The 24,882-nt window shown below is 34.8% G+C and overlaps 2 protein-coding genes across 3 annotated transcripts in view; one reads left to right on the forward strand and one right to left on the reverse strand.

Annotated features, from left to right (window-relative positions):
• Positions 1-3,443: 3,443 nt before the first annotated feature.
• On the reverse strand, positions 3,444-10,000 carry LOC144971525 (protein LZIC-like). Of its 2 annotated transcripts, none has more exons than XM_078912523.1 (6): positions 9,857-10,000; positions 8,079-8,185; positions 6,986-7,121; positions 5,610-5,708; positions 4,874-5,051; positions 3,444-4,321 (listed from the first exon to the last, which is right to left on the reverse strand). In XM_078912523.1, exons 2-6 carry the CDS (start codon positions 8,177-8,179, stop codon positions 4,263-4,265), a joined length of 573 nt encoding a protein of 190 aa, XP_078768649.1. In that variant the 5' UTR covers positions 8,180-8,185; positions 9,857-10,000; the 3' UTR covers positions 3,444-4,262. The 2 variants fall into 2 exon arrangements, with proteins under 2 accessions (XP_078768649.1, XP_078768650.1); XM_078912524.1 differs by lacking the exon at positions 9,857-10,000 and adding an exon at positions 9,717-9,735.
• An 8,748-nt stretch (positions 10,001-18,748) lies between these two features.
• Positions 18,749-24,882, forward strand: part of LOC144971526 (uncharacterized) — a 30,309-nt gene continuing 24,175 nt past the window's right edge. Inside the window, exon 1 of the mRNA XM_078912527.1 lies at positions 18,749-19,942. Coding sequence (XP_078768653.1) covers positions 19,693-19,942 — 250 coding nt within the window. The 5' untranslated portion in view covers positions 18,749-19,692. The remainder of the gene's footprint in view (positions 19,943-24,882) is intronic.

The following is a 24,882-nucleotide window of genomic DNA, read 5'->3' on the forward strand; positions in this document are numbered from 1 at the left end:
AAAAGTTCTAGAATTACAATTAAAGCACCCAAGAAAAAGTAAGACATAGGGGAACTAGGGATCAGATGTAGATTCCAAGAGCATACCACCAATGTACTTAGTTTGAGATCACCTATAAGTCTCATCCGGACACAAGCACAAAATCCAACAAAGAGGAACACACTGAAATGCTTAACACTATACATTGAAAATAACAAATATAATAATACATAACAGAGAGATGATTTACAAGGAAAAAAATATCATCTTCCAAAACAATAACTAGGCATTTGACTGTCTCCCAGCCAGGACTCCGACCAGGGCCAAGAGAAAACCAAGTAATCTCATTCCAAGACAAAGACAGAAAGCATGTTGGAAAACAGATATAAGGGGATAGAAGATGCAGTGTGTACCCCCCTGCCCACTATGGGAGGTCAGGAACCCCACCCAGAATGCTATGTATCATATATGCATGTTTTGGCGTTAAAAGATGTAAATTGCATTGACAAAACATATTGAAACATTGTTTAATATGCATAAATTTATACCATATCACAATATGGTGATGTACAGGCACACAAACATCCAAACGAATGGTACGATAATAATTATCATAATCATCCAATCAATTAGTTTCTCAAGGAATTATGGGGATCAATAATATACACTCACAATATTTGCTGATATCAAAATAAGTTAATCATAAAATTTGTGACATTGCATGAATGACATTGAATCAGAATAGATAAAAACTTCCAATTTATTTAAAATACACTTCATACTGATTAAGAGGAATCTAATTAATATGATCAAATAATACGTAAATTTATCAAATCTAAATGCGTGTGTTTTGTTATATTTTGTTTTTACGGCGCTTGCAACACATCAAGGTCATATCAGCGCCAGTAAAAATGAAGAAAATAGGATAGTAAAAAGTTATAGAATTACAATTAAAGCATCCAAGAAAAGATAAGACGAAGGGGAATTGGATCAAATAGGGAACAGATGTAGATTCCCAGAGCACACTATCGAAGAACTTAGTTTGAGATCACCTAAAAGTCTTATCCAGTCACAAGCACAGGTCCCCACTAAGAGGAATACACTCAAATATTTACAAATCATATATAATATGTAAACAAAACATAATACATTACATAACAGAAAGATGAGTTACAAGGAAAAAAATATTACCTCCCAAAACTATACATTTGACTGTTTCCCTCTCACCAAGGGTATCCGGTCAGGGCCAGGACAAAACCAAGTAATCTCATTCCAAGACAAAGACAGAAAGCTAGTTGGAAAACATATATAGGTAGATAGAAGACACAGTATGTACCTCCCTGCCCACTTTGGGAGGAATGTTTGTGTGTGTGTGTGTGTGTGTGTGTGTGTGTGTGTGTGTGTGTGTACATGTCATTTTAGGAAGCACAACATTAGTAAAATTTAAATAAAAGTAAAAGCAATCAAAAAAGAATTTTTGAATGCATTTGCGCGGAGAGCAAAGTTATACATTTTCCTTTCAACCCATCCACCAGGAATGAATTCAAAACTTTCAATTATATCATAATTTATAAGTTACAAAATTGATTCAATAACACAAAATTCATGCACTTCATGTAATTGAATCAAGCATTCTTACAAAGTATTCATTTATTCTTTTGCATGTAATCTGTACCCAGTGAAAAGTCTCAGTGTTACTGAATACTTTAAATTTAAAAGAACAGCATAATAAAACACAGATTTCCATTCAAACTAGAAAAAAAAATCACACAAATTAAATTAGGCATTCGATGAGAGGAATTGCAAACGGTTTGAATGTTCAGTTTGGTCATGATGTAGGGAATTAATATTCAATGTTTACTATACTTAACTGTTGCATGATGAATGTACAGTTCAATCTCTTGCCATTTTGTTTTTATCTACAGTTAATAACAAAAACCTCAATATAGAGGCATACATTTTGGTAGAAACCCTGTTTAATGACATCAATATAGTGATAATTGGCAAGTGAAACTGACAATTTAATACAAAAAGTCTATTTTTATATTTGACCAATGTGATGCCTTACTCTGTCATGGGTAATAATGGTAAAGCTGTACTCATGTCAGTCCCAATCCCCGATAAATTACTAAGGGAAAATAGCATTCAATCACTAACTATAATCGAAACAATGAACGTACAACGGATTACAAGCAAAGCATGTATCTAAGCCCTATGATGTCAGTGGTAATAAATGTGGTTGTGGTTTCTATGTGGTTTCTAATGTGGTTGGAATGTGTCTAATTATAATCGTTGGTCTGCACTTCAAAGTCTAATCATGCCCCTCTTTTTCTGCAATCTTGGAAACCCCCGAAATAACAACCCAGGATAAGTGCATGGTTTCCTTGATCCTGATGATGTCATTAATCAGGGGTTGCACTGTAACTATAAGTAAGCCAAGAAATGATTGAGAGATATGAATACATTTTGATGGCTGATATCATTATTGTGCGGCTATGTGGTCTTGTGGTATGACACTCGCTTTTGGATTGGAAGATCCTGGGTTCGAGCCTTGTGCTCGGCGCATAGTTGAGTCCTTAGAAAAGGCTCTTTACTCGCATTCTCTCACCGTACTCAGGTGTAAAATGAGTACCTGGCCGTTAACAGCGTTGCCTTTGTCCGAAAAATTGTAATATCACCTAACAGACGTCATGTCCCGTCCTACATGTTAAATGTTGCTGTTGACCAGGGACCCCTTGTAAAGCGCTTTGCGCACATTTAGTGGATATTGCACTATATAAAGCTCAATTATCATTAAACCAAAATATATGCTTTGTATCGCATGCTTTCATATCATATTTAAAAAGCACCAGATAAAAGAAGTCACCCATAATGGAAAAAAAGCAAAAGTTTATAGACCCTGAGTTTAGCCATGCTTATTATAAGCATCCATAATAAATCAAAACGTTGATAATTGTTTAAAGACTACAGGAGAAAATCCCTTGAAAAATATTTCTCTGTCTAATTATATTTGTATAGATAGCATTACTCTGTAGGTATGAAATAGTACTTTGCCTCTTGTAGTATTAACCTAAAAAAAAAAAGTTGAGCTGCAATATAGTGCAATATCCACTAAACAGGCTCAAAGCGCTTTACAAGGGGTCCCTGACCAACAGCAACATTTAACATGTAGGACGAGACATGACGCCATACAAGGCGATAAAACAAAAACTATTTCTGACAGAGACCAAGCTGTTAACGGCCAGGTACTAATTTTACACCTGAGTATGGTGAGAGAATGTGAGTAAAGAGCTTTTTCCAAGGACTCAACTATGCGATGAGCAGAAGAGAGAGGAGGGAGAAAAAGGTATATATATATATATATATATATATATATATATATATATATATATATATATATATATATATATATATATATATATAGAACGATCAAGAGAGAGAATGAGAGAAAAAGAGACTGACTGGTTAGCTTGGTCTAATTTTAATCTGATGGAGAGTAAGAAAGGACACGCGAGTCTTATCTTAAAGCTCTAAAAGACTGAAGGAGGACCCCTTCCACTATCAATCCACAATCTTAACTTTCTGATAGTCACCCTCACATAACTATTGGAAGCACAATAAAAGTACACTTTCAAAGTAAGTCTTTTCATTCCATATCCATTCATAAAGTTACATACTATATAACTGTCATTATCTACCTCATACTCACAAACTACATTACTCTTGACTTGACTCCACTTAAAACAACATCCGATAAAATTAATGGTAAAAATCAGAAGAGTGATTTTTATATTTAAGTTTAAGTAAAATAATTTTCTTGCAATAGTGTTTAATTTGAATCGGAGAATTATCTTCATAACAGATGTTCACAAACTAGCCCCATTCATTTTTAGAAAATAACAAGTTAAAACTTTGGATTCTTGTAAAATAAAAAAAAATATTCTGATCAAAAACATCATTATTCAAACACTTGCAGGTGTAGTTTGGTTCAAAAAAATGTTTTAGCAGATGAAATAAAGAAATAAATACTTAGGTATTATCATTATATCATCTTTAAAAAAAACAAACAAACAAAAAAACCCCTATATTTTCAGAGTGATATACAAAACAGAAAAAAAATTTCTTCTGTCTGTTAGAAATATTTTAGATAATGTTTTTTCTGATATCCTGGCGGCATCAGTTTCATTATTTTGTCAAATTTATGGTAAAACATAATTATATGGCACCAAGCACCAACTCATGAACCAGCTGTTTTAAGTGGAGTCCACTTTTATAGTGCTAGTCTACTTGTTTGCTTTTTCAACTTGGGATCCTGCAACTGCCAAAACTTTGTCCCCTGATTCTGTTGAAAGGAAAAGGAAAGAAAATTCAAGTAAAGATTCAAATAGAATATTATTACCTTCATAAGGCACTTAAAGTCAGGACTCGTTTTAATTTTACTTCTCAACATTTCGTCATAAAATCATCCAACTGATTCCCTCTAGGGTCCAATATCTTAATCAACTGATACCCTCCATGGCCATAATGCTCACAACAATTTAATGTTAAATTGCCCTTCCAAAACAACCAAACAAGGACAAAAACCCATTTTTTTTAATGTCACAGAACATATGTGATAACTACTTACATATTCTATTAATTACACACAACACACACAAGCAATTATTGTTTTGGAAAAGCTTTAAAAATCTACCAAATCTCTTTGTCTGAGAAAGATTATATTTCAAATTAAAAAATCATTAAAATCTAGCATCATCTCATGTGAAATTATAGGCATTTGTGTAGTCCAAATGTAGTAATTTAGTTAGTCAAATATCTGTTATGTGCATTAGCTGTTGTCAGCAATCATCTCAACACAACACAAATGTTACACTGTTAAAATGAAAGCACTTACCTAAATCTGCAGATACTTTGGCAAACTCTTTCAGACTGCCAGAGGAATTTTGTTCCAAATAAACTCGTTCAGCTTCCGTCAGTTGTTCACCGAGTTTTTTAAGAGCCATAAGGATTTCTACAGATTGTTGGACAGCCACATCTTTGCTGAGTTTACCTACTTTCTCATCACGTCGAATCTAAAAGCAATTATAAAAATGCATCAAATGAATGTGATTCTTAATGGTTTCTTGAGAAAAAAAAATATTACCATTTAATATAGTCTCAGTCTAATATATACTTATGTGATGCTATAACAATGAATCCTTACCAGTCAAAGGTTAACAACCATAAGATCAACAACACAACATGAGAAGAGTATCACTGAATCACTGACTTAATTTAAAACTGCTTCTGGGAGCAAAGCAATGTACAGAATTCTTCTTTTCATTATGTGAACATCTTTATCTTGCACTTGTGCCAAAGTCCCAGTTAAAAAATAACAAAGTGTTGTCATTTATATTCTTATACGGTGTCAGTTGTCATATTATTTTTAAAACTGATGGCTGGTTTCTGTAACATTGGACAGTGACAAATCGCTTGCTACTTTCAGGATAAGACATCCGTCATAAACTATATACCATTGCCAGACCCAACTACTCAACTAGAGACGAGTTGTTAGGGGTAGAGATAAACTTTGACTGCATCTGGTAAATGAAGAATAAGAGAGATCTACTAAAATACACATGTAGACTCACGTCTGCCAATCTTGTCCTCAGCTGTCCTGGTTGTTTTTTGGCAAAAAGACTGATGACCTCAGGAGTCTTAAAAGCATCGCTTATAGCCGCTTGGATTGCCTGTGATACGTGCAGAAAATGATAAAAGAAAATCATCATTCATTGAATTCGTATCACTTTACCATCAAACTTGTCTTACTGTAATATATGTTTTGTTTTATATCACTGTAAAGCACTTAGAGCCTGTGACAACGGGTAAAGTGATATATAAATGCCATTTATTATTATTATTATTCATCAAATTATTGATTAGTCATTGATATTCATCAAAGTGAAAATGCCTTTGCCAATCTACCACATCTAGCAAGAGGTGTTTGATACAAATTTTGTCTCCATCATATTCTACCAAGGCAAAATAGCATCGGCAGCAGATCATTTTATTTTAAGGCCAATTTTTGGTAATCAATCTCTTTGATTGAAATATCAATAAAATCAAATATATTAACGTATTAACTTATTACTAGCCAACAAAGTTTAACTTTTTTTTTCATTTCATTTTAAATCAAGTGTCAGTATTATTGATCGTTCTCTTATGATGTGCCCCCACCTCCTACCACTCTCACTCTCTTTCTCCCCTCTTCCCTCCTGCCCCCTTCCCCATCCCCTCCTTCTCTCTCTTTATCTCTCCCTCTCTATCTCTCTCACTCACTCTCTCTCTCTCTCTCTCTCTCTCTCTCTCTCTCTCTCTCTCTCTCTCTCTCTCTCTCTCTCTTTCTCTCTCTCTCTATCTCACTGTTTATAACTACAGATCTTACTTTTTTCACCAATAGATCAATAATAGCAATGCCATGGAATCGTGCTTCATTATTTAACCCCAAGTTGCATTATATTTACTGGACAGCAAGATACATAGCTGCCAACCCACCAAGCTAATTAAGAGGGAGTTTTGGTCAGAAAATCAGGGAGATTCAGAAAAAATCAGGGAGATACATAAATGTATAAATCTACATTTCAAAAGACTGACAGCCTATCAGGTTGTCTCTCGGGCAAGGTATAGTTGAATTAATCCACTCTAAAGCGAAATTACAAAGAAGCCTGCACATGCACTTAGAACACAAACAATCTCCATTCATGAATGTCTCTGGCAACTACTAATAAACCAAACATACTTGATATCAAGATACACTATGACTTGAAACAGTTTTAGAATGACCAACAATTGAGTTTAAAAGGTTTTTTTTTAAATGCGGGAGATCGGTGTGACGGACGGGAGTGCGGGAGACGAACTAAAAATGTGGGAGTCTCCCGCAATTTCCAGTAGGATTGGCAGCTATGAAGATATGAAGGTTCACAATAAGATTAAACATGGCAGGTATGGAGCTCAGATTTCCACCTACCAGCTGCATGCCATTAAGTTCATCAACCAGACTAAGGTTGCCCTCAACCATTCTCTGAAGGTTTTCCTGGAATTCTTTAAGTTGATCTACTGTTTCACTTTTTGTATCTTCATACTCCTCTGGTTCAAGATCAGCTCTGGTGTTTAAAAGAAAAAAAAAATGATAACATAAACAAAATCTTGTAGATCCTTAGATTGTTTAAACGGTTATCTTTCATCTGTTAACAATATTAAAAATACACACATTAATAAGTAATTTTTTATAAAATTATGTAGGGCGCATCATGCAGAGTCTTGGTATTCACTCATGATATCAAATGACTATAATTATACTTAATTAATGGTCTATTATTATTAATCCTGTCATAGTCAAATCAGAAATGATCATGATGAGGAGTGTGATATTTTGATGAATTTTTTTTTTCTGCCTTAAAAATTTGGTTAAAATATATGTAAAAAGAAATGAAAAATAATATGCATAAATCAGATTTTCTTTTTAATGCTGTATATGATTTTTGACTGGTATTGGGAATTTATCGACAACAATGGCTGAAAGGCCAAGTCTATGAGGTTTTTCCTCGAGCTCAGTAATTTACCAATTTCAGTTTTTATAACACTGTATTCCCATATCTAAGAAAAAATAAGAATAAAAAATTGTAAAATTAATCTGAATGTAACATCATAAATTATTTGATTACCCACCACATCATCAATCAGTCAGATATCACTATTTGTCTGACCCGTATTTTAACGGGAACAAAAGAGAAAAAAAGAGGGTGTTATAATTTATTTTTTTTTTTTTTTGGACAATGGTTGGGAACTATTCTGCTTTTTAATCAATTCGTTCAAAGTAGATTGAGAATGATATTTAAATTTTAGTTTTTTACATCGTTCTATAAATTAATTCTTATGTCTTTGACATACATTGATCATAAGCAGTGAATGAAAGAAATATAGTGCGGTTCCTCTTTCAAAATTAAAGTATTAAACAAAAAATGTCAACATATATTACGATTATGACCACTTTATTTAGAAAAAAAAAATTTTTGGGGGGGGGGGGGGGGGGGGGGGGTTGTCCATAAATTCAAACTGACTTGCATTCCTCAAGGTCAGCAAGCTGCTGCATCAAACGGTCAAGCTGTTCTTCTAAATTTTGTTTTAACTTTGTAGTTTCCTGTTTCCCTCTTGAAGCCATGATCACCTGAAATGAATAAGTACAGTACAGACTCACAAATGAGGTAATTTGTTCAAAGTACGTTTATTTCTGAAACATTGCTTCAAAAATCACCTATATTCCTAAAAAAATATAAAAAAAAAAAAAGTAACAAGCCAGACCAATTTGATTAATCAATAAAATATTTCATAGCAGTGAAGTCTAGGATAACAAAGAGAGAAAAAAAAAAAATAACCCGGACGCTGAAAATTAGATATATAGAGTTAAAATTAAGAGAATGACAAGACTTGATCAGTTAGCAGTTTAAAAAGCTTAGCTTGAATTGCCATATGGAATAACTTTCATTCAGCAAAATAAAACCAAAAAAAACAACAATAAAAAACAGTTGAATTAATAAAGTCATAATAGAAAAAAAAAACCAAAATATCCCCATCTTTCCTATTCTTAAAAACCAAATTAATTATGAAAACGCATTTACTTGATCCAAAAACACATAAATCACACAGCTAGAGATTCATTATTAATATTCATTAGTAATAGTACAAAAGAGTACAGATGATGTCTTGATTGAGACCTCTGGCAAGCCAGATGTAGCTTGTTTTACATTATAATACACCGACAATCAGGGCGTAAGGGTGTGGGTGGGGGCACTGTATATTTATGCTCACATCACAATCACAATGTGATAATTTTGTCTTTGTGTGGCTGTGTGCGCATGGTAGTGGTAGGTCGTGTGCATTATACATGTATAATTGCGAATGAAGACAAGGCACTCATGGGAGTGAGAATATTATATATATATATATAAGATGATGGCCGTGAGAGGATTGGGGGGGGGGGGGGGTGGAGAGTAAAATGGAAAGATGATCCATTAAAATTAACTTAGAGTCAAAAGGGGCTGAGGATCAATCCTACGAGTTTGTGGTGCTTGGGGAGCAATGTGACAAAGGGGACGGGAGGTGTTCCATTTATTTTTATGAACTTCAAGTAGCTACTCGAGTTATATTCCTCATATGATAATGTAAGAAATGACGACTCAGATTTACTGTAACCTCAGTTTAAAAAACGGTCCAGTCTTGCCCCACAACGACACACACCGTTTCTTGATACTTGGTATCGTATGGGCCAGTCCCTTGTGGAGGCGATGGGTCACAGATAGCATCAAGATCAGAATCAGTCAACAGAGGAAAAGATACCATCAATGCCAATAAAGTGCCAATGCAACCACCTTCACATCATCTCCAGTCTCCACAATTTGATTTAGCTCATGAATCAGTGACTGTCTAACAAAGTAAAGTGAGTTTGAGTTTGATACTGTCAATCAAAGTATAATACTGTGGTTACATTTGACTTTCCCGATGGCAATAATAAATACGGTATAAGAAAAAATCGAAAGAGACTGAACGTTAGATTTGTAATTGAGACTTAAATTTTAACTTTAACTCGATCAAATCAAAATTTGGTGTCACTGTACTGTGTTAATGAACAGTACAGCTTCGTAAAAGTAAAAGTAAAAGTAACTCAGTGACTAATAGACCACTTAGATACTGTGACTCACTGACACTGTCACTTGACGTCTAACTTGAATGAAATGAATGAGAGGCAAGATCAACACTATTAGTTAGAGCAGGCTGCAATCAGATAAGTCAAGTTATATGTCTCCAAAAAAAAAAGTGGGCTCTCTTATTATCGAACTACCTCTTTCTATTGTTTTCAATCTAAATAGTTGATCAGTTTATCTGAGGTTGATGCTGAGGCGTTTCATTCCAAGCAAGCAGGTACTCAGTAATCAGTGGTCCTTGTAATTGTAGAAACCCTTTGAACACTGAATTCTGAATACCTGTTTTTTCTTGGAGTTAACTCCCTTACTGCCCCGCCCATTAGTTGATACGGTGATCATTGGGAGGAAAACTGACACTGGATAGCAGAAGTCTGTGTTCCCGGTTTACTAAAACAGTATTGCAAAAAACATGAATATGATCACTTTAAAAAAAAACAAAATATAAAAGCAAAGATATTGAACTTCTCGGGCTCAAAACCCATCTTCAGCCAACAACTAAAAAATATATGTATGTATGTATGTATGTATGTATGTATGTATGTATGTATGTATGTATGTATGTATGTATGTATGTATGTATGTATGTATGTATGTATGTATGTATGTATGTATGTATGTATGTATGTATGTATGTATGTATGTATGTAGTATGTATGTATGTATGTATGTATGTATGTATGTATGTATGTATGTATGTAGATGTATGTATGTATGTATGTATGTATGTATGTATGTATGTATGTATGTATGTATGTATGTATGTATGTATGTATGTATGTATGTATGTATGTATGTATGTATGTATGTATGTATGTATGTATTGTATGTATGTATGTATGTATGTATGTATGTATGTATGTATGTATGTATGTATGTATGTATGTATGTATGTATGTATGGTATGTATGTATGTATGTATGTATGTATGTATGTATGTATGTATTGTATGTATGTATGTATGTATGTATGTATGTATGTATGTATGTATGTATGTATGTATGTATGTATGTATGTATGTATGTATGTATGTGATGTATGTATGTATGTATGTATGTATGTATGTATGTATGTATGTATGTATGTATGTATGTATGTATGTATGTATGTATGTATGTATGTATGTATGTATGTATGTATGTATGTATGTATGTATGTATGTATGTATGTATGTATGTATGTATTGTATGTATGTATGTATGTATGTATGTATGTATGTATGTATGTATGTATGTATGTATGTATGTATGTATGTATGTATGTAGTATGTATGTATGTATGTATGTATGTATGTATGTATGTATGTATGTATGTATGTATGTATGTATGTATGTATGTATGTATGTATGTATGTATGTATGTATGTATGTATGTATGTATGTATGTATGTATGTAATGTATGTATGTATGTATGTATGTATGTATGTATGTATGTATGTATGTATGTATGTATGTATGTATGTATGTATGTATGTATGTATGTATGTATGTATGTATGTATGTATGTATGTATGTATGTATGTATGTATGTTCCAAAGCTTGGTAACAAAGATGTAAAATTCATCATTATTAGCACTACATATTTAATAATATCGATATTTGTCTATTTATATATCCCTTTATCTATATGTATCCATCTGTTTGTCAAATATTTCAAATATATCAGTTTGTATATTTATTGTAATAATCTATTTAAGTTTTCATTATTATTATTATTATTATTATTATTATTATTAGTAGTAGTAGTAGTAGTAGTAGTAGTAGTAGTAGTAGTAGTAGTAGTAGTAGTAGTAGTAGTAGTAGTAGTAGTAGTAGTAGTATTGTCATTATTATCATCATCTTAATTATTAGCAATGTTGTTATCATCACCACCGTCACCATTATCAACATTATTATTATTATGGTAGTGATAGTGATAAATATTATTATTATTTTTGTTGTTGTTATTATTATTATTCATATCATTGCTACCGTTGTTACTGTCATCGTGTCGTCTCCATCCCCGCCATAGCCACCTCAGTTATTGTCATCATCGTCCTCATCATCGTCGATATCATTATCGTCATTATCGTCATAATCATTGTCATTATCATCATCGTCATCATCATCATCATCATCATCATCATCATCATCATCATCATCATCATCATCATCATCATTATCATCGTCGTCAACATTAATATCATTATTACCTCTGGGACATTCTGTGGCAGAGTCTGAAACTTCACTGTTCAAATTAATACTCCAGCTCTATACATTGTACACTATTTTAGGAAATGGTATTATGTCAATGAATATGTTACCCTTGTTACATTATCATGTCTATTTCCTGAAATAAACAATTTTGATATGTATGTATGTATATATCTATGCATGATGATACGATTGTATACCAAGTACGAGGTACAAGGATAAGGTTTTGGACTTATGACAGAACTAATTTGGGTCCAGGAGGGGAGAGGGGTGTTAAACCTGGCTGGTAGTCACCCACGGCATGCTTTCTGCGCATATTTTACTCTATTCTATTTGTTTGTTTGTTTGTTTTTTGTTTTTGTTTTTTGTTTTTTTTTTGTTTGTTTTTTTTTTGTTTGTTTTTTTTTTTGTTTTGTGTTGTTGTTGTTTGTTTTGTTTTTTTTTTTGTTTTTTGTTTTTTTTTGTTTTTGTTTTTGGTTTTTTTTTGTTTGTTTGTTGTGATGTTTGTTGTTAGTAGATGGGCGCTAAATTCAGGGGTCTTCCTAGAGAAACGCGGATTTGTCTTTGGCCGTAAATGTTGCAAGCTCCTGAATCTTGCGTCGATCGATAAAATCATTTATAGCACTTTTAGAATTTTGCTAAAACAGTGGGTATAATTATTATATTCATTAAAATATATGGTGATCTCCGAAATGATACAACATTGCTCGATGTAAGCCCATCCAAATACAGTGTATTGGTTGGGGGGGGGGGGAGAGAGAGAGAGAGAGAGAGAGAGAGAGAGAGAGTTAGAGAGAGAGAGAGAGAGTTAGAGAGAGAGAGAGGGAGAGAGAGAGATATATATATATAGATAGATAGAGAGAGAGAGAGAGAGAGAGAGAGAGAGAGAGAGAGAGAGCATTGTTCAAGTCAATAGAATTCGATGCGGAGTAATCAAAAAAGTTACGAAAATAGAAATGTTTACTTCATGGATTTTATTTGATAGATCGTTATTGAATCATGTTGGCGGTTAAAATACACAACAAACTTCTCAAGAATACTTTTTTTTTCTTAATCATGTTATGAATTGTCTAATTTGGTTACGAGTGATTTTTACATAACATTATGTATCATGTCGACGACGCACATGGCTGCTTAAACTTAATCGAATGTTCAATATAAATTATATTTAAGTGAGTGGATACATGAAGAATACCCTTCAACAGTTGTAACGTCACTTCCCTCGTAATGACGCATGGTAACTTAGTAACTGGCTCTAAACTATCGGAACAATGGCGGACGGCCTTAGGAAATATTTCTCCGACGACCATAAAAGTGTATCCAGAGGAGAAAAACATTATAAACATGATCTTGTTTTGACCTTTATACATTCTGATCACAAGACATATGAAAAGTTCGAACCAGCATGAATTATAAAAAGTAACGATTTTCTTTGTTTAGAACCACGATGGCCACCGTTGCTGGGCGACGTGACATCAGACTATTGAATCCAACTCTAATCCCACAATAACCAGATTGTCATCGTTCTTCCTCCATCAACGAGCTTTCCAAGAAGACAATAAAAGTGGGATTTAGCGATCTATGTCCAATGACATGTAAGTCATGTAGATATATTGAAGTAGAATGTCCGTCTCCCGATTATTGGCTCGACAGTCTCATTGTTAACGTTTTCATCGAACGACAGCCTTACATAATGGATGAGCTCATGACATGATAGTTCTCATTCGTACGACAAGTACGCTACTGGTTAGAAATTGACTGTCAAAGCTGGATGCAAAGAAATGGCCAAATTATAGGGAAGTAGACGTAAATAGAGGAGAATCCGATTGCTCAGGTGATATTATATATCTGCTTCACAAGTAATGGGAACGGCATCGATCCTGGTGTATTCGATTTTTTTTTTTCTGAAACCCTTTGTTTGTCCAACAATCAATGAATCACTGAGCCTGTTAGATTTGGCTGGAGATTGGAGATACTTTTCGAGAGACTAGCGTCACATCCAAAAGTAGAAAGCTCATGTTCAGTTTTAGGATAAGGCACCTACAAATTCAAGCTGCACCACTGAAATGAGGGACATTTCCTGGCTATACATGGCAACACGGTGAGAATTCTCTTTATTAAAAGCGAAATCATTGAAATGATGAATGTTTTTAGACTTGGTGGAACATAGTTCAACCAAAAAGGCATAATTATTTTCACAGCCAAGGCCCCATACGTTTATCACCTCTATAATAATCTAAATGAAGAATCCCCGTGTGTTAACCATGTCTGTCATAATCTAAAAGAAAGCAATAAACGATGTAAAACTAGTTTCGTAGAAAAGAATCGTTGGGGAGGATTCCGGTTTAATCAGTATTTCTACAACAGCAATTCATGACGTGTTGACAAATAGTGTATAATACTTCATCTTAATCCAATTAATATCGTTCGTCTGTGACAACCATCCTACATCACTGTCAGCGTTATGAATTGAAGGTGTTGTGATTACGTCCAATGTCCTGGTTAGGGCACAAGTCGTAATGACGCAATTGTATGGTTTATTTGAAATCCTCCTTATATTATCTCCAAGGTCGAGTCAGACGAAAAGGCACATTAAATAAACCCCACAGACAAGAGCAATCTGTCTCTTATGATTGGATTGGATTGAGTAAATCCTCTAATTAAACAACTTGAGTGATACGATAACGATGTATAGATAGTATGCGCTTGGCTAAGAAGCTCATAACATTGCCATCCGGAAGTATAGCGGACCAACACATAAAACGGTGTGTATCCATGAACGTTTATAGTCAGGTTAATACAGTTCAGTGAGCATTACTCATAAACGCGGATGGCAAAAAACAATAACAAAGACCTGTGTGCGTCATCTTTGCACTATCTATACGTCACATGAAACGCGAGGCCCAGGGGTTGGTCATTATCATCATCATTGCCTTTTTCACCCTGGGTCAGGGTATAGGCCACTGACATGACAAACAATTTCCATCCTTCTCTATCCCGTGCTGACTTTTTTAAAATCTCGTTCCATGTCTTATCACTTCTCTGTATATCAGCTTCTTTAATTCATTGCAGAAACTCTTCTGCATGATAAAAGCATGGATATGCACAGTATTAATGGTAGTAGTAGTAGTAGTAGTAGTAGTAGTAGTAGTAGTAGTAGTAGTAGTAGTAGTAGTTGTAGTAGTAGTTGTTGTAGTATAGTAGTAGTAGTAGTAGTAGTATGTAGTATAGTAGTAGTAGTAGTAGTAGTAGTAGTAGTATAGTAGTAGTAGTAGTAAGTAGTAGTAGTAGTAGTAGTAGTAGTAGTAGTAGTAGTAGTAGTAGTAGTAGTAGTAGTAGTAGTAGTAGTAGTAAGTAGTAGTAGTAGTAGTAGTAGTAGTAGTAGTAGTAGTAGTAGTAGTAGTATAGTAGTAAAGTAGTAGTAGTAGTAGTAGTAGTATAGTAGTAGTATAGTAGTAGTAGTAGTAGTAAGTAGTAGTAGTAGTAGTAGTAGTAGTAGTAGTAGTAGTAGTAGTAGTAGTAAAGTAGTAGTAGTAGTAGTAGTAGTAGTAGTAGTAGTAGTAGTAGTAGTAGTAGTAGTAAAGTAGTAGTAGTAAGTAGTATGTAGTAGAAAGTAGTAGTAGTATAGTAAGTAGTGAGTAGTAGTAGTAGTAGTAGTAGTTAGTAGTAGTAGTAGTAGTAGTAGTAGTAGTAGTAGTAGTAGTAGTAGTAGTAGTAGTAGTAGTAGTAGTAGCGTATGGCTATACCTCCAAATGCATTTCGTAAACCCAGCTTCTAAAGTCCTAAGGATGGTTTCGTAGCCACCTTCAAGTTTAGTGACTGGACAGTGGAGGACGATGTGATCGCTGGTCTCTGGGGCTGCCTGACATTTCTGGCAGGTATCACTGTTTCCAAGTTTCCATCTGCACATATTTGATGCAGTTCTGCCATGTCCAGTTAAGAGGCGGTTTGAGGAAATCCAGTATTTCCTGGCGTTATTGAATGCAGGCACTCTTTTGGTTGGATCTTTAATGATGTTTCCTCCTTTTGGTGTTTCCCTGTTCCACATTTCTCTCCAGTTTTCCTCCACACTGAAGTCTGCCATTTTTGTTAGGTGGAAAGGTCTTCTCGATTTAAGTCTGGTTGTTGAAGGTGCCCCCTTTACGATTGATTTTATGGGAGTGTTGTCTGTGGCTTCGTCAATTCTTGCATGCATCTTCTGATTAGCATCTTGTCGTCTTAAACTTGGTGGTGCAATGCCGCTCAGTGTTGGGAACCACTGAGTTGGAGTTGACTTGAGAGTATTAATGGTCATAGTTATTTACAAATAAGCATGGAGCAAAAGGAAACATTATCTTTTTATAATGATCATCGAATTAAATAATGTCCTCTAGTTTAAAACACAACGTATCAGAGATGGTTGAGTAAGAGTAAAGTGAGCTTTACATCCGAAATATACATTGGAGCAGATTGTCTGGTTAGCGTGACAATTAATATTTCTGGGATAACGACATAGCTAATGTGAAAAGGTGTTCAGTTTCTTCCCACTTGGTCTTGATTTTCAGGTCATCAGGTCAAGAAATATTATATGATTACTGGTTTTCTTCAACACCCTGTCTTGGCCATATCAAGGGAATAATTTTTAAAATGCGATGCCGTGCTTACAAAACACACCAAACTCGCTTAGACAGTCTTCAAGAAGATGCGACCTCGGAGAATTTCCAAGCAAATATTACCAATTTCATACCAAGGGGACAATTAAAAAAAAAAACAAACCATGCAGTGCTTAAAAATTTAAAAAATAATAAAATTCACTTTATTCATCCCCATGGGGAATTTTTTTTAAAGGGTCTTTTCCAAGGGAAGACTGGAATAACCCAGGCGTCAGCTGCAGTGCAACGCCATAAAGTGAGCTAGGGCGAGCTGACTTGCTCAAGGCCACACATCGCGGCGGGTGATCGAACTCGGTACCTTTTAGGAACGATGCCAAGACCGTACCACTGAGACATATGCTATCCCATAACGTGATAAATCACTTCAGATTGTCGCTTAGACAGTCTTAAAGAGGAAACCGGCTTGGAGAATTTTCATACAGCATTATATATTTCATATCAATGGGGCATTTGTTTTCAAAGCCATGCATAATAAACCACACAAGAGAGCCGTTTAGATAACCTTAATAAAGAAGATGCAGGCGAGGAGAATTTTAAAGCAAAAATAGCACATAATTCACTTAAAATTGGCAAGCATAACTCGTGCACACAAACTTACTTATCATTATTATGCCGGACTCTGATTGTTTATTAAATCTTTTATTTATCTATGCATTGTCTTTCATCTCCGGATTTCTTTCTGTCTGATCTTCTATTGTCCGGCCCGTCGTTGACGACTGTTATTTATTTAGTGTAGGCCTACCTATCACCATCTGGAGGGAGACAGTTGTTATGTATTGTCTTGTCTGGCCTCGTAACGTTTTCTACAAACGTACACCCTCATTTATTTATCACCTTCCTCCTCTAGCTATTATTCTCGTCTTCTTCTTCCTCCTGCTACTTATCCTTATCCTCCTCCTCATCATCCCCCCTTCCTGCCCCTTACTCTTATTCTTCTTTTTCTACTTTCTTCTTCTTCTTCTTCTTCTTCTTCTTCTTCTTCTTCTTCTTCTTCTTCTTCTTCTTCTGTGCGACTATGTGGTCTAAATGTATGGCACTCGGAAAGTCCTGGGTTCGAGCCTCGCTCGGCACATAATTGAGTCCTCAGAAAAGACTCTTTACTCACATTATCTGAACGTACTCAGGGGGTAAAATGAGTACCTGACCGTTAACAGCGTTGTCTCTGTCTGAAAAAAAAAAAAGTAAAATAGCCTAAAAGGCGTCATGTCTCGTTCTACATGTCAAGAAAGTTACAAAACACCAAAAGAAATGTTCTAAAAAGAAAAAGAGCAACTAAAGTTTACGACCAACACACCAATTGATGGTATCTACGACATAAGTTTTACTCTAATTTATTCAAGGCGACATTTAATTTTTAAAAAAAAATAATAAATATTCTCCATGTCATCTCAGCCATTCCATATCTCTTGATCCTGTGCCCTGACTTTTCAATACAGCTTTAAACCAGTAACACGTTTGTGTCGATGTCTTTCACATCTTGCCTCATACTTCCTTGTCAACTTTGATTTGATTATCCGTATTGTCACCAAGCCAAGCGATATCGAGCGCGCTAATTAATTATTTTTAAAAAAGTGAATAATAACCAAACTACTGCCTTTAAGTTTTGCCCTTTTCACACCTTTTCCCAATTGAGACGCACAGAAAAACAGCGAGTGACGTGTACAGAATAACAGGGGAAATCTAGTTCCATTTGTTTTGCTGAAGGAATAAAGAAAGCGTTTTAAAACTCTTTGGCCATTAAGAACCCGTGGGAATGGTCTATGTAAATGGACTTATCAACCTACTTGATCCTAGGAAAATTTTGTTATTATTTAAGAGGATATAACGTAACGTTGCGAAACAATCGGAGCTTTACATTTTCCTTGGCCCCAACTTTTCTTCAAGTGCTTTTTACAGATCCAATAAACACATCAAAACGTATTATCAGATAACAGCAGGCATGTGACCAAAAAAAAGCATAACAAAGCTATTGCGTACATGAACAAGTTCTGGAAAAGTAGGGACTAAAGTATTACAGAGAAAAGCTATTAAATTCTTACGCAACTCACTAGGACAACCAGCAGGTCGGACCAGTTCACCACTATCTTGACGATAGGATCGGTTTTAAATCATGCTTTTTCCGCCCATTGTCCAGACACTCGGAGACATCTATCGTATCATATTATTATTAGCTCCTGGGTTTGATTTGTTGTTTCCTTATGAGAGGGATCAACTGATCTAGTCTGTAATATTCTTCAGGTCACTTAGCTCCGACATACACAAGAAAACGCGGATATTATACCTACCACACAAACTATTTCATTTTGATTTTTGTCTTTCACCCCTTCCGTGGAAATGTAAATGCAACGTGAACTGTTATTCCGGAAGGATTAGTAGTAATAATTAGTTGTACTGTTACATACGTTGGAAAACTTACAGGTGCGCCAGTGGCTTGACCTAGGTTAATCACTGTCCTGAGTGTTATTATTATTATTATCCACGGCTAAGCAATTATTGCGCATCTCGTCCTTTCAAAAATATTAATTCCTCCAGTTTATCAACCTGTAATTCAACCGTATCTTGTCTTGTAAGCTGTTGGTTGAGAAGTAAGAACTGAGATTGTGATAATATAAGAGCCTCGCATTGTTGCATCCCAGCAATTAATTTAGAGGACTATCCATTGTATTTCCATCACAAGGACATCGACTCCTGACATTGATGAATTCCAACCAACTGTGCAATAATATCTAGATATAACTAACACTAACAATACTGTCCCCTGCATCTCGTTATCATTCATTGTTTTATTGCAGTCTTATTGTGTATATATAAATAAACAATTGGCGATTGTTTTCCCGAAGGGAAGAAAGATTCATTTACCTATGTGTAATGCCACTGAAAAAAAAAAAACAACCATTTATCTAAATCTAATTATAACTACAGTCGTAATCGACCTTCAACAACTGTGTGAAATAACATCACAATTGTTTCTGTTTCATGGTTGTAAGGATTTTGTTCTAAATTCATGCTCTTGTGTTACCTACGAAATAGAATATTTCTTATTATCTTCAGTTACTCTCATTTACACAATTTTGATTGTTCGATAATATTTTTAATTAATTTATAAAAAAATCCATATCTTAATTATCGATATGAATCTTGGGTGTAACATTGTAAACATGTTGTCCTGTGCCTTGCTTCTTTTGTTGTGCATTGGAACAATGCATGTGGAATCGTACGGCCTTTTCCATCACCGTTTTCAAGGAAGTACCGGTTCTCATTGTGATTTTCTCACAGGCACAGGAGGCAACCACATACCCGGCACACCAATCAACACATCGCCATTCAAAATTTTCACCAGAGCCCGTGTAAAGGAAATAACGGCAGGACATCCTATTCAAGGTGAGCAGCAATTTGAGCAGTGTGAGCAATGTGTATGGCGGCAAATCACCGATCTCGCTATATAACTGACATTGTGTCCAAAGTAAATATAGCATAAATTGGGACTCGTTACTCAACAAAATACAAATGATTATTCTCGAACGCTATTGCTGCTGTTTCCATGACTACTACTACTACTACTACTACTACTACTACTACTACTACTACTACTACTACTACTAATAATAATAATAATAATAATAATAATAATAATACTTCTACTACTACTACTACTAGTACTACTACTACTACTACTACTAATACTAATACTACTTCTACTACTACTACTACTACTACTACTACTACTATTACTACTACTACTACTACTACTACTACTACTACTACTACCACTGCTACTACTACTAGTACTACTACTACTACTACTACTACTACTACTACTACTACGACTACTACTACTACTACTACTACTACTACTACTACTACTACTACTACTACTACTACTACTACTAATTAGATATTATAAGAATATAGTCCTATCCCTTGTTCGCAATATTTACCTTATATGCATCCTACGAACAAAAATCTCTTCTTTTCATTAAAACTCTAAAACAGTTTCTTCATATTTTGAAAGATGAGATATAGGCCGAGCTCCCAATTGTCAGAAACAATTGAACATAAAACTTCTCTGCAGTCTAAGGTTTAAGAGTCTATTACAAGTTAGGTTAATTTATCGAGTTACAAAAATAAGTGAGGGTTTTTTTTTTTGGCCCGAAAAGAGACGTTTTGTAACTGTACAGCATTTGGGTATGAGAGAGAATATAAATGGATGAATTGATCTAATCAAGTTTCTCGAATCCTTGGCAAATGGTTAACTTTAAATGTTTTATTTGTGTTAATGTGAATAACATGAGTTACACATTCTCGACTTTCCTTCCAAGCTAAGACGTAAGAGTAACTTACAGCTCAGGTCAATTTTAGATTTACTTTTCAGGCTCTGAAGTAAGCACGACTTACTTTCCCGGCATAGAAATAGTTTAAACTTAGAATTTGGGCCGGGTGTAGATAAATATCAGTCATTTTTTCCTTTATTTATTTTAATCACACACACTATCATCTTCTTAAAGACTTTTCCACCAGACATGACTACAGCTTTCTATCTAATGTATTCTAATACCATTTTGTTAACCCATCATTCAGTGTTCTCATTGTCGTAAAATCGAGTGACTTTTCATCTTTCTGTTATAAAAAAAAATGACCCTTTCAAGATTCTACCTGGCTACCATTTACGGTCCATAATATTATGGTCCAAATATCAAGAATTTAACAACAACGAAACAAAAGGATTTCTTCAACATTACGACATTCAACAAACATAATACGGGTACGGATTTGTGGGTAAATCAAACACTACTTTTAAGCGATTTTCCCCATCTACTTTGCCGCATTGTTATGGGAAGAAAACGATAAAAAGAGAGAGAGGAGATATAATAAACTACCTTTTCTTATACAGCATGAGCATAAATTTAGTTTGGAATTAATCTGGTATTCACACTTCGGACAATTTTTGCGCTGTAACCGGTAAATCACCGACCCCCCCCCCCCCCCCCCCCCCCCCCGCCACACACACACACACACACACACATTTGGCTGGTTGTGGTGAAATAAGAGGACAAGGAAACAAAACAGAGAGCTCCATTGTTGACCGATGTGATTTGCGTGAGAGGATAAGTCACTCAACATCACCGAATGATGCAAAATTGAATAATATCACTTATTATAGAGTAAGAGTCATAGTAGACGTCTAATTCTGTAGAGGCAAATAAATCATGTATGTAATTGCAACAAGGCATACTTCGAGGCATGAAAATATTCAACATCATCAGCATATTATTACTATTATTATTTCCCGCAACCAACATCGTTTTCATCTTTAGATAATCGTTGATGATTGGATAGCGCATTGTCGCTAAAGACGGGGGGTTTCGTCTGGAATGTTTCAAGGGAATGTGACAAGTTCACTTTATATTTATTCATGAGCATGAGATGATAGAGACACTGAAAGAGAAAGAGAAGAGGAGAGAAGGATGGGAGACCATTTGTGACCCCTCGTCTTAAAACGGTATTGTCGGGATTATTAAGATGCTGAAAATAGAATTTGTAGCCAGAAATATCATGCTTGAGTTGAGTTTATATGCTTTATAGAAGAGAGGAAAATCATATTTTACTCTGCTAAATACCAACGTTTTATATTTTTGACCAGTTTAACTATACTTTTACTTTTTAGCATCTGGTCCATCCCGACATAATACCGTTTTGAGACGAGGGGTCACATTTTAGCGTTTTCTGTTATGTGCCGTATTCAATACCTTTAAAATAAACGTCATTAACCAATCGCAATTTCCAATGGCACTTCCCGACAAATTTCTTTTTGAAGGACTCCCATCCGAAGGCGGACTATCTACGCTAAATTAAATTGATACCAAGCTGCTGGGAGCTGTAGACTATATAAAGTCATGAACAAACATTTAAATAAACAAATCAGCTTCCAATCAATCAAATACACGAATGTTTTTGGGCTCAAAACCCTTCTTCAGCCAAAAACAAACACAATAAAAGCATGAATACATCACTTAACATCCAGACAGATGACAGAAACGCATTTTGCACGTAATACTTTTAGACGTCTTTTATCAAACAAGGTAGCTAAAATGCCTTTCATTTAAAGATATTACTTTAGGATATGCATTTATAACTGTTACATATTTGTAAAGGTCTTTCTCGTTTACATTTCTTTAAAATGTTTAGATTATCAACCACGAGTCTCCTTATATTTTCTATTTTATGTAAAGTTTTGGTATTGATTGTTTAATAAATAAATTAAACAGTCCTCTCCTAGGACAAAATCTATTGTTTTACGAAATAGCTTCACGAATTCGGCAATTTTTGTCATTATAATTAATATTGAATTTGAGTTCTCATAGAAGTATTTATTTATTTATTTATTTATTTATTTATTTATTTATTTATTTATTTATTTTGGTGTATCTCTTTCAATTCATTTAAACCACTTATAAATCATTTCGTGCACCAAGTTTTCGACAAAGATGAATTTATTGCGTAAGTCGCCTGTGTTGTTTTCCATTTATGATATATTTAATTAACCCTTACAGCTCACGTAAAACACACGCAAAATAAAGGCTGCTGACAGTTGTTACTTGTTACCTCTAGCTTACATGACCACGTGCCTAGATTTAGTAACCGATTCGGGCGTTATGCTATATTCGGAACCATTCTTACGGGACAAAAACGGTGATTTACTGTTTTTGCCCGTGTTTGTAGAATTTATTTTTCATGATGAAAATAGACACTTAAATCATTTTCATTGTTACGTTATAAAGACGCGGGAGTTTGTGTATGTGAGGTTTGGACAAGGAAAGGTATCTGCGTGTGTATGTGTGAATGTTTGTGTGTATGTATGTGTGTATGTGTGTGTGTGTGTGAACTACTGAATAACATGACACAGCCCTATTGTTAATTAATCTTATTTTATAACTTGGATTAAAGAGGCTGAACAGATGGATACGATTTGACTGATGGAGTGACAAAAAGTCATGACATGGGATGTCGGTTTTTCATTACAAATGAATTAAAGGACTGCTCTCACAGTAATATTGGGGAATGGATGTGGAGAAAGATCCGATACCCATTGATATTGACACAGAAAATGGACAGAAACCTTACATGTTCATGTCCAATTTAAACCAGTTGGCATAAAGCTCAATCCAATATAATAGAATAGATTGAGGTACTTAAAAAAACATTGTGGAGAAAGAAATATTTTGATTGCTTCAAAAATCTCAGGCCACAGGATAATAGACAGCGCAAATATATAATACTCTTGTTCTTGTAGGTGCCCAGAAATTGCATTTCACTAGTTACAATCCAGGAGCATGATAACAAAATTGCCCTACTTTGAACTCAAACACAGTCCTTAAAGACAATCCTCGCTTATAACGACTCCCTTTTATTATTTCTGTATGCCGTTAAAAGTGGATCGAACAGTGTTTTGTTGTTATACTATTATTATATATATTGCATGCTTTTGTATATTTCTGTCGCCTTCTGTAGACTTCTTAAGAAGTCGCCGCCCAAACTTGACATTAGCCGGCCGGACTCTCTACGAAAATAGACATTGATGGATATCCGTGAAGGATCCGGACTGCCCCAAAGGATTATGGTCCTGGCTCATAGTTTATTACAAAGACCACATTAACCTACGCACACATTATATTTTGTTTGTATGCAAGCACTTTTAGATTTTGGGGTCAAGTTGCTTACTTAAAACCTGTAGAGATGAGTTCGTCTCATGCATCATGCGATTACATCACCACTTCCACCTTTTTTTCCTATTTGTGACCAGTCGTCTCAAATCGGTATCAATGTCGGGATGAACTTGGTGCTTAAAATTTAATCTTTAGCTTAACATACACAATTTGAGTGAAAGTAAATACCCTCATTAAGGAAAGGGAGTTTTTTTTTTAAAGTCTGACACTTCAAATTACTAAAATTTCATAAAATTTAATATTTAAAAAAAAAAAATACTTTTCTTCGTTTCGTTCAATCCGACTCAATACCAGATTAGAATGATGGGTGACATACCTACTGACACCCCCCCCCCCCCCCATCCTCCCCCCATGACACCCAAAGATAAACATCAGTCATTTTGTTTTATCTAGACTAAGCTGAGTAAATAAAGACACCCCTTGTTTCTATTACGCATTGCATTACATTGACACAATAGAGCAGTAAAGTTAGGTGCCCCAAACGTAAACAATAACAAGTTGCTAGTGATTTCCGTTAGGGACCGGAATAATTTACGCACAATATAGGTCTCCCAATTTTGTAGTTTGAGTTGTAGGCAATACACTTTCAGTATTGAA

The sequence above is a fragment of the Berghia stephanieae genome, chromosome 4 (genome assembly GCF_034508935.2).
Source record: "Berghia stephanieae isolate SIO BIC M18660-M18661 chromosome 4, UCSD_Bste_1.3, whole genome shotgun sequence".
Classification (NCBI taxonomy): Eukaryota; Metazoa; Mollusca; class Gastropoda; order Nudibranchia; family Aeolidiidae; genus Berghia; species Berghia stephanieae.

Bases quoted from the DNA above. Each gene is read 5' to 3' on its own strand.
- LOC144971525 (XM_078912523.1), bottom strand. From the start codon at position 8,179: ATGGCTTCAAGAGGGAAACAGGAAACTACAAAGTTAAAACAAAATTTA. The intron at 5,709-6,985 runs GTAGGTGGAAAT...CACGTATCACAG, and splicing joins AACTTAATGGCATGCAGCTG to GCAATCCAAGCGGCTATAAG. The intron at 5,052-5,609 runs GTGAGTCTACAT...AATTGCTTTTAG, and splicing joins TGAGGACAAGATTGGCAGAC to ATTCGACGTGATGAGAAAGT.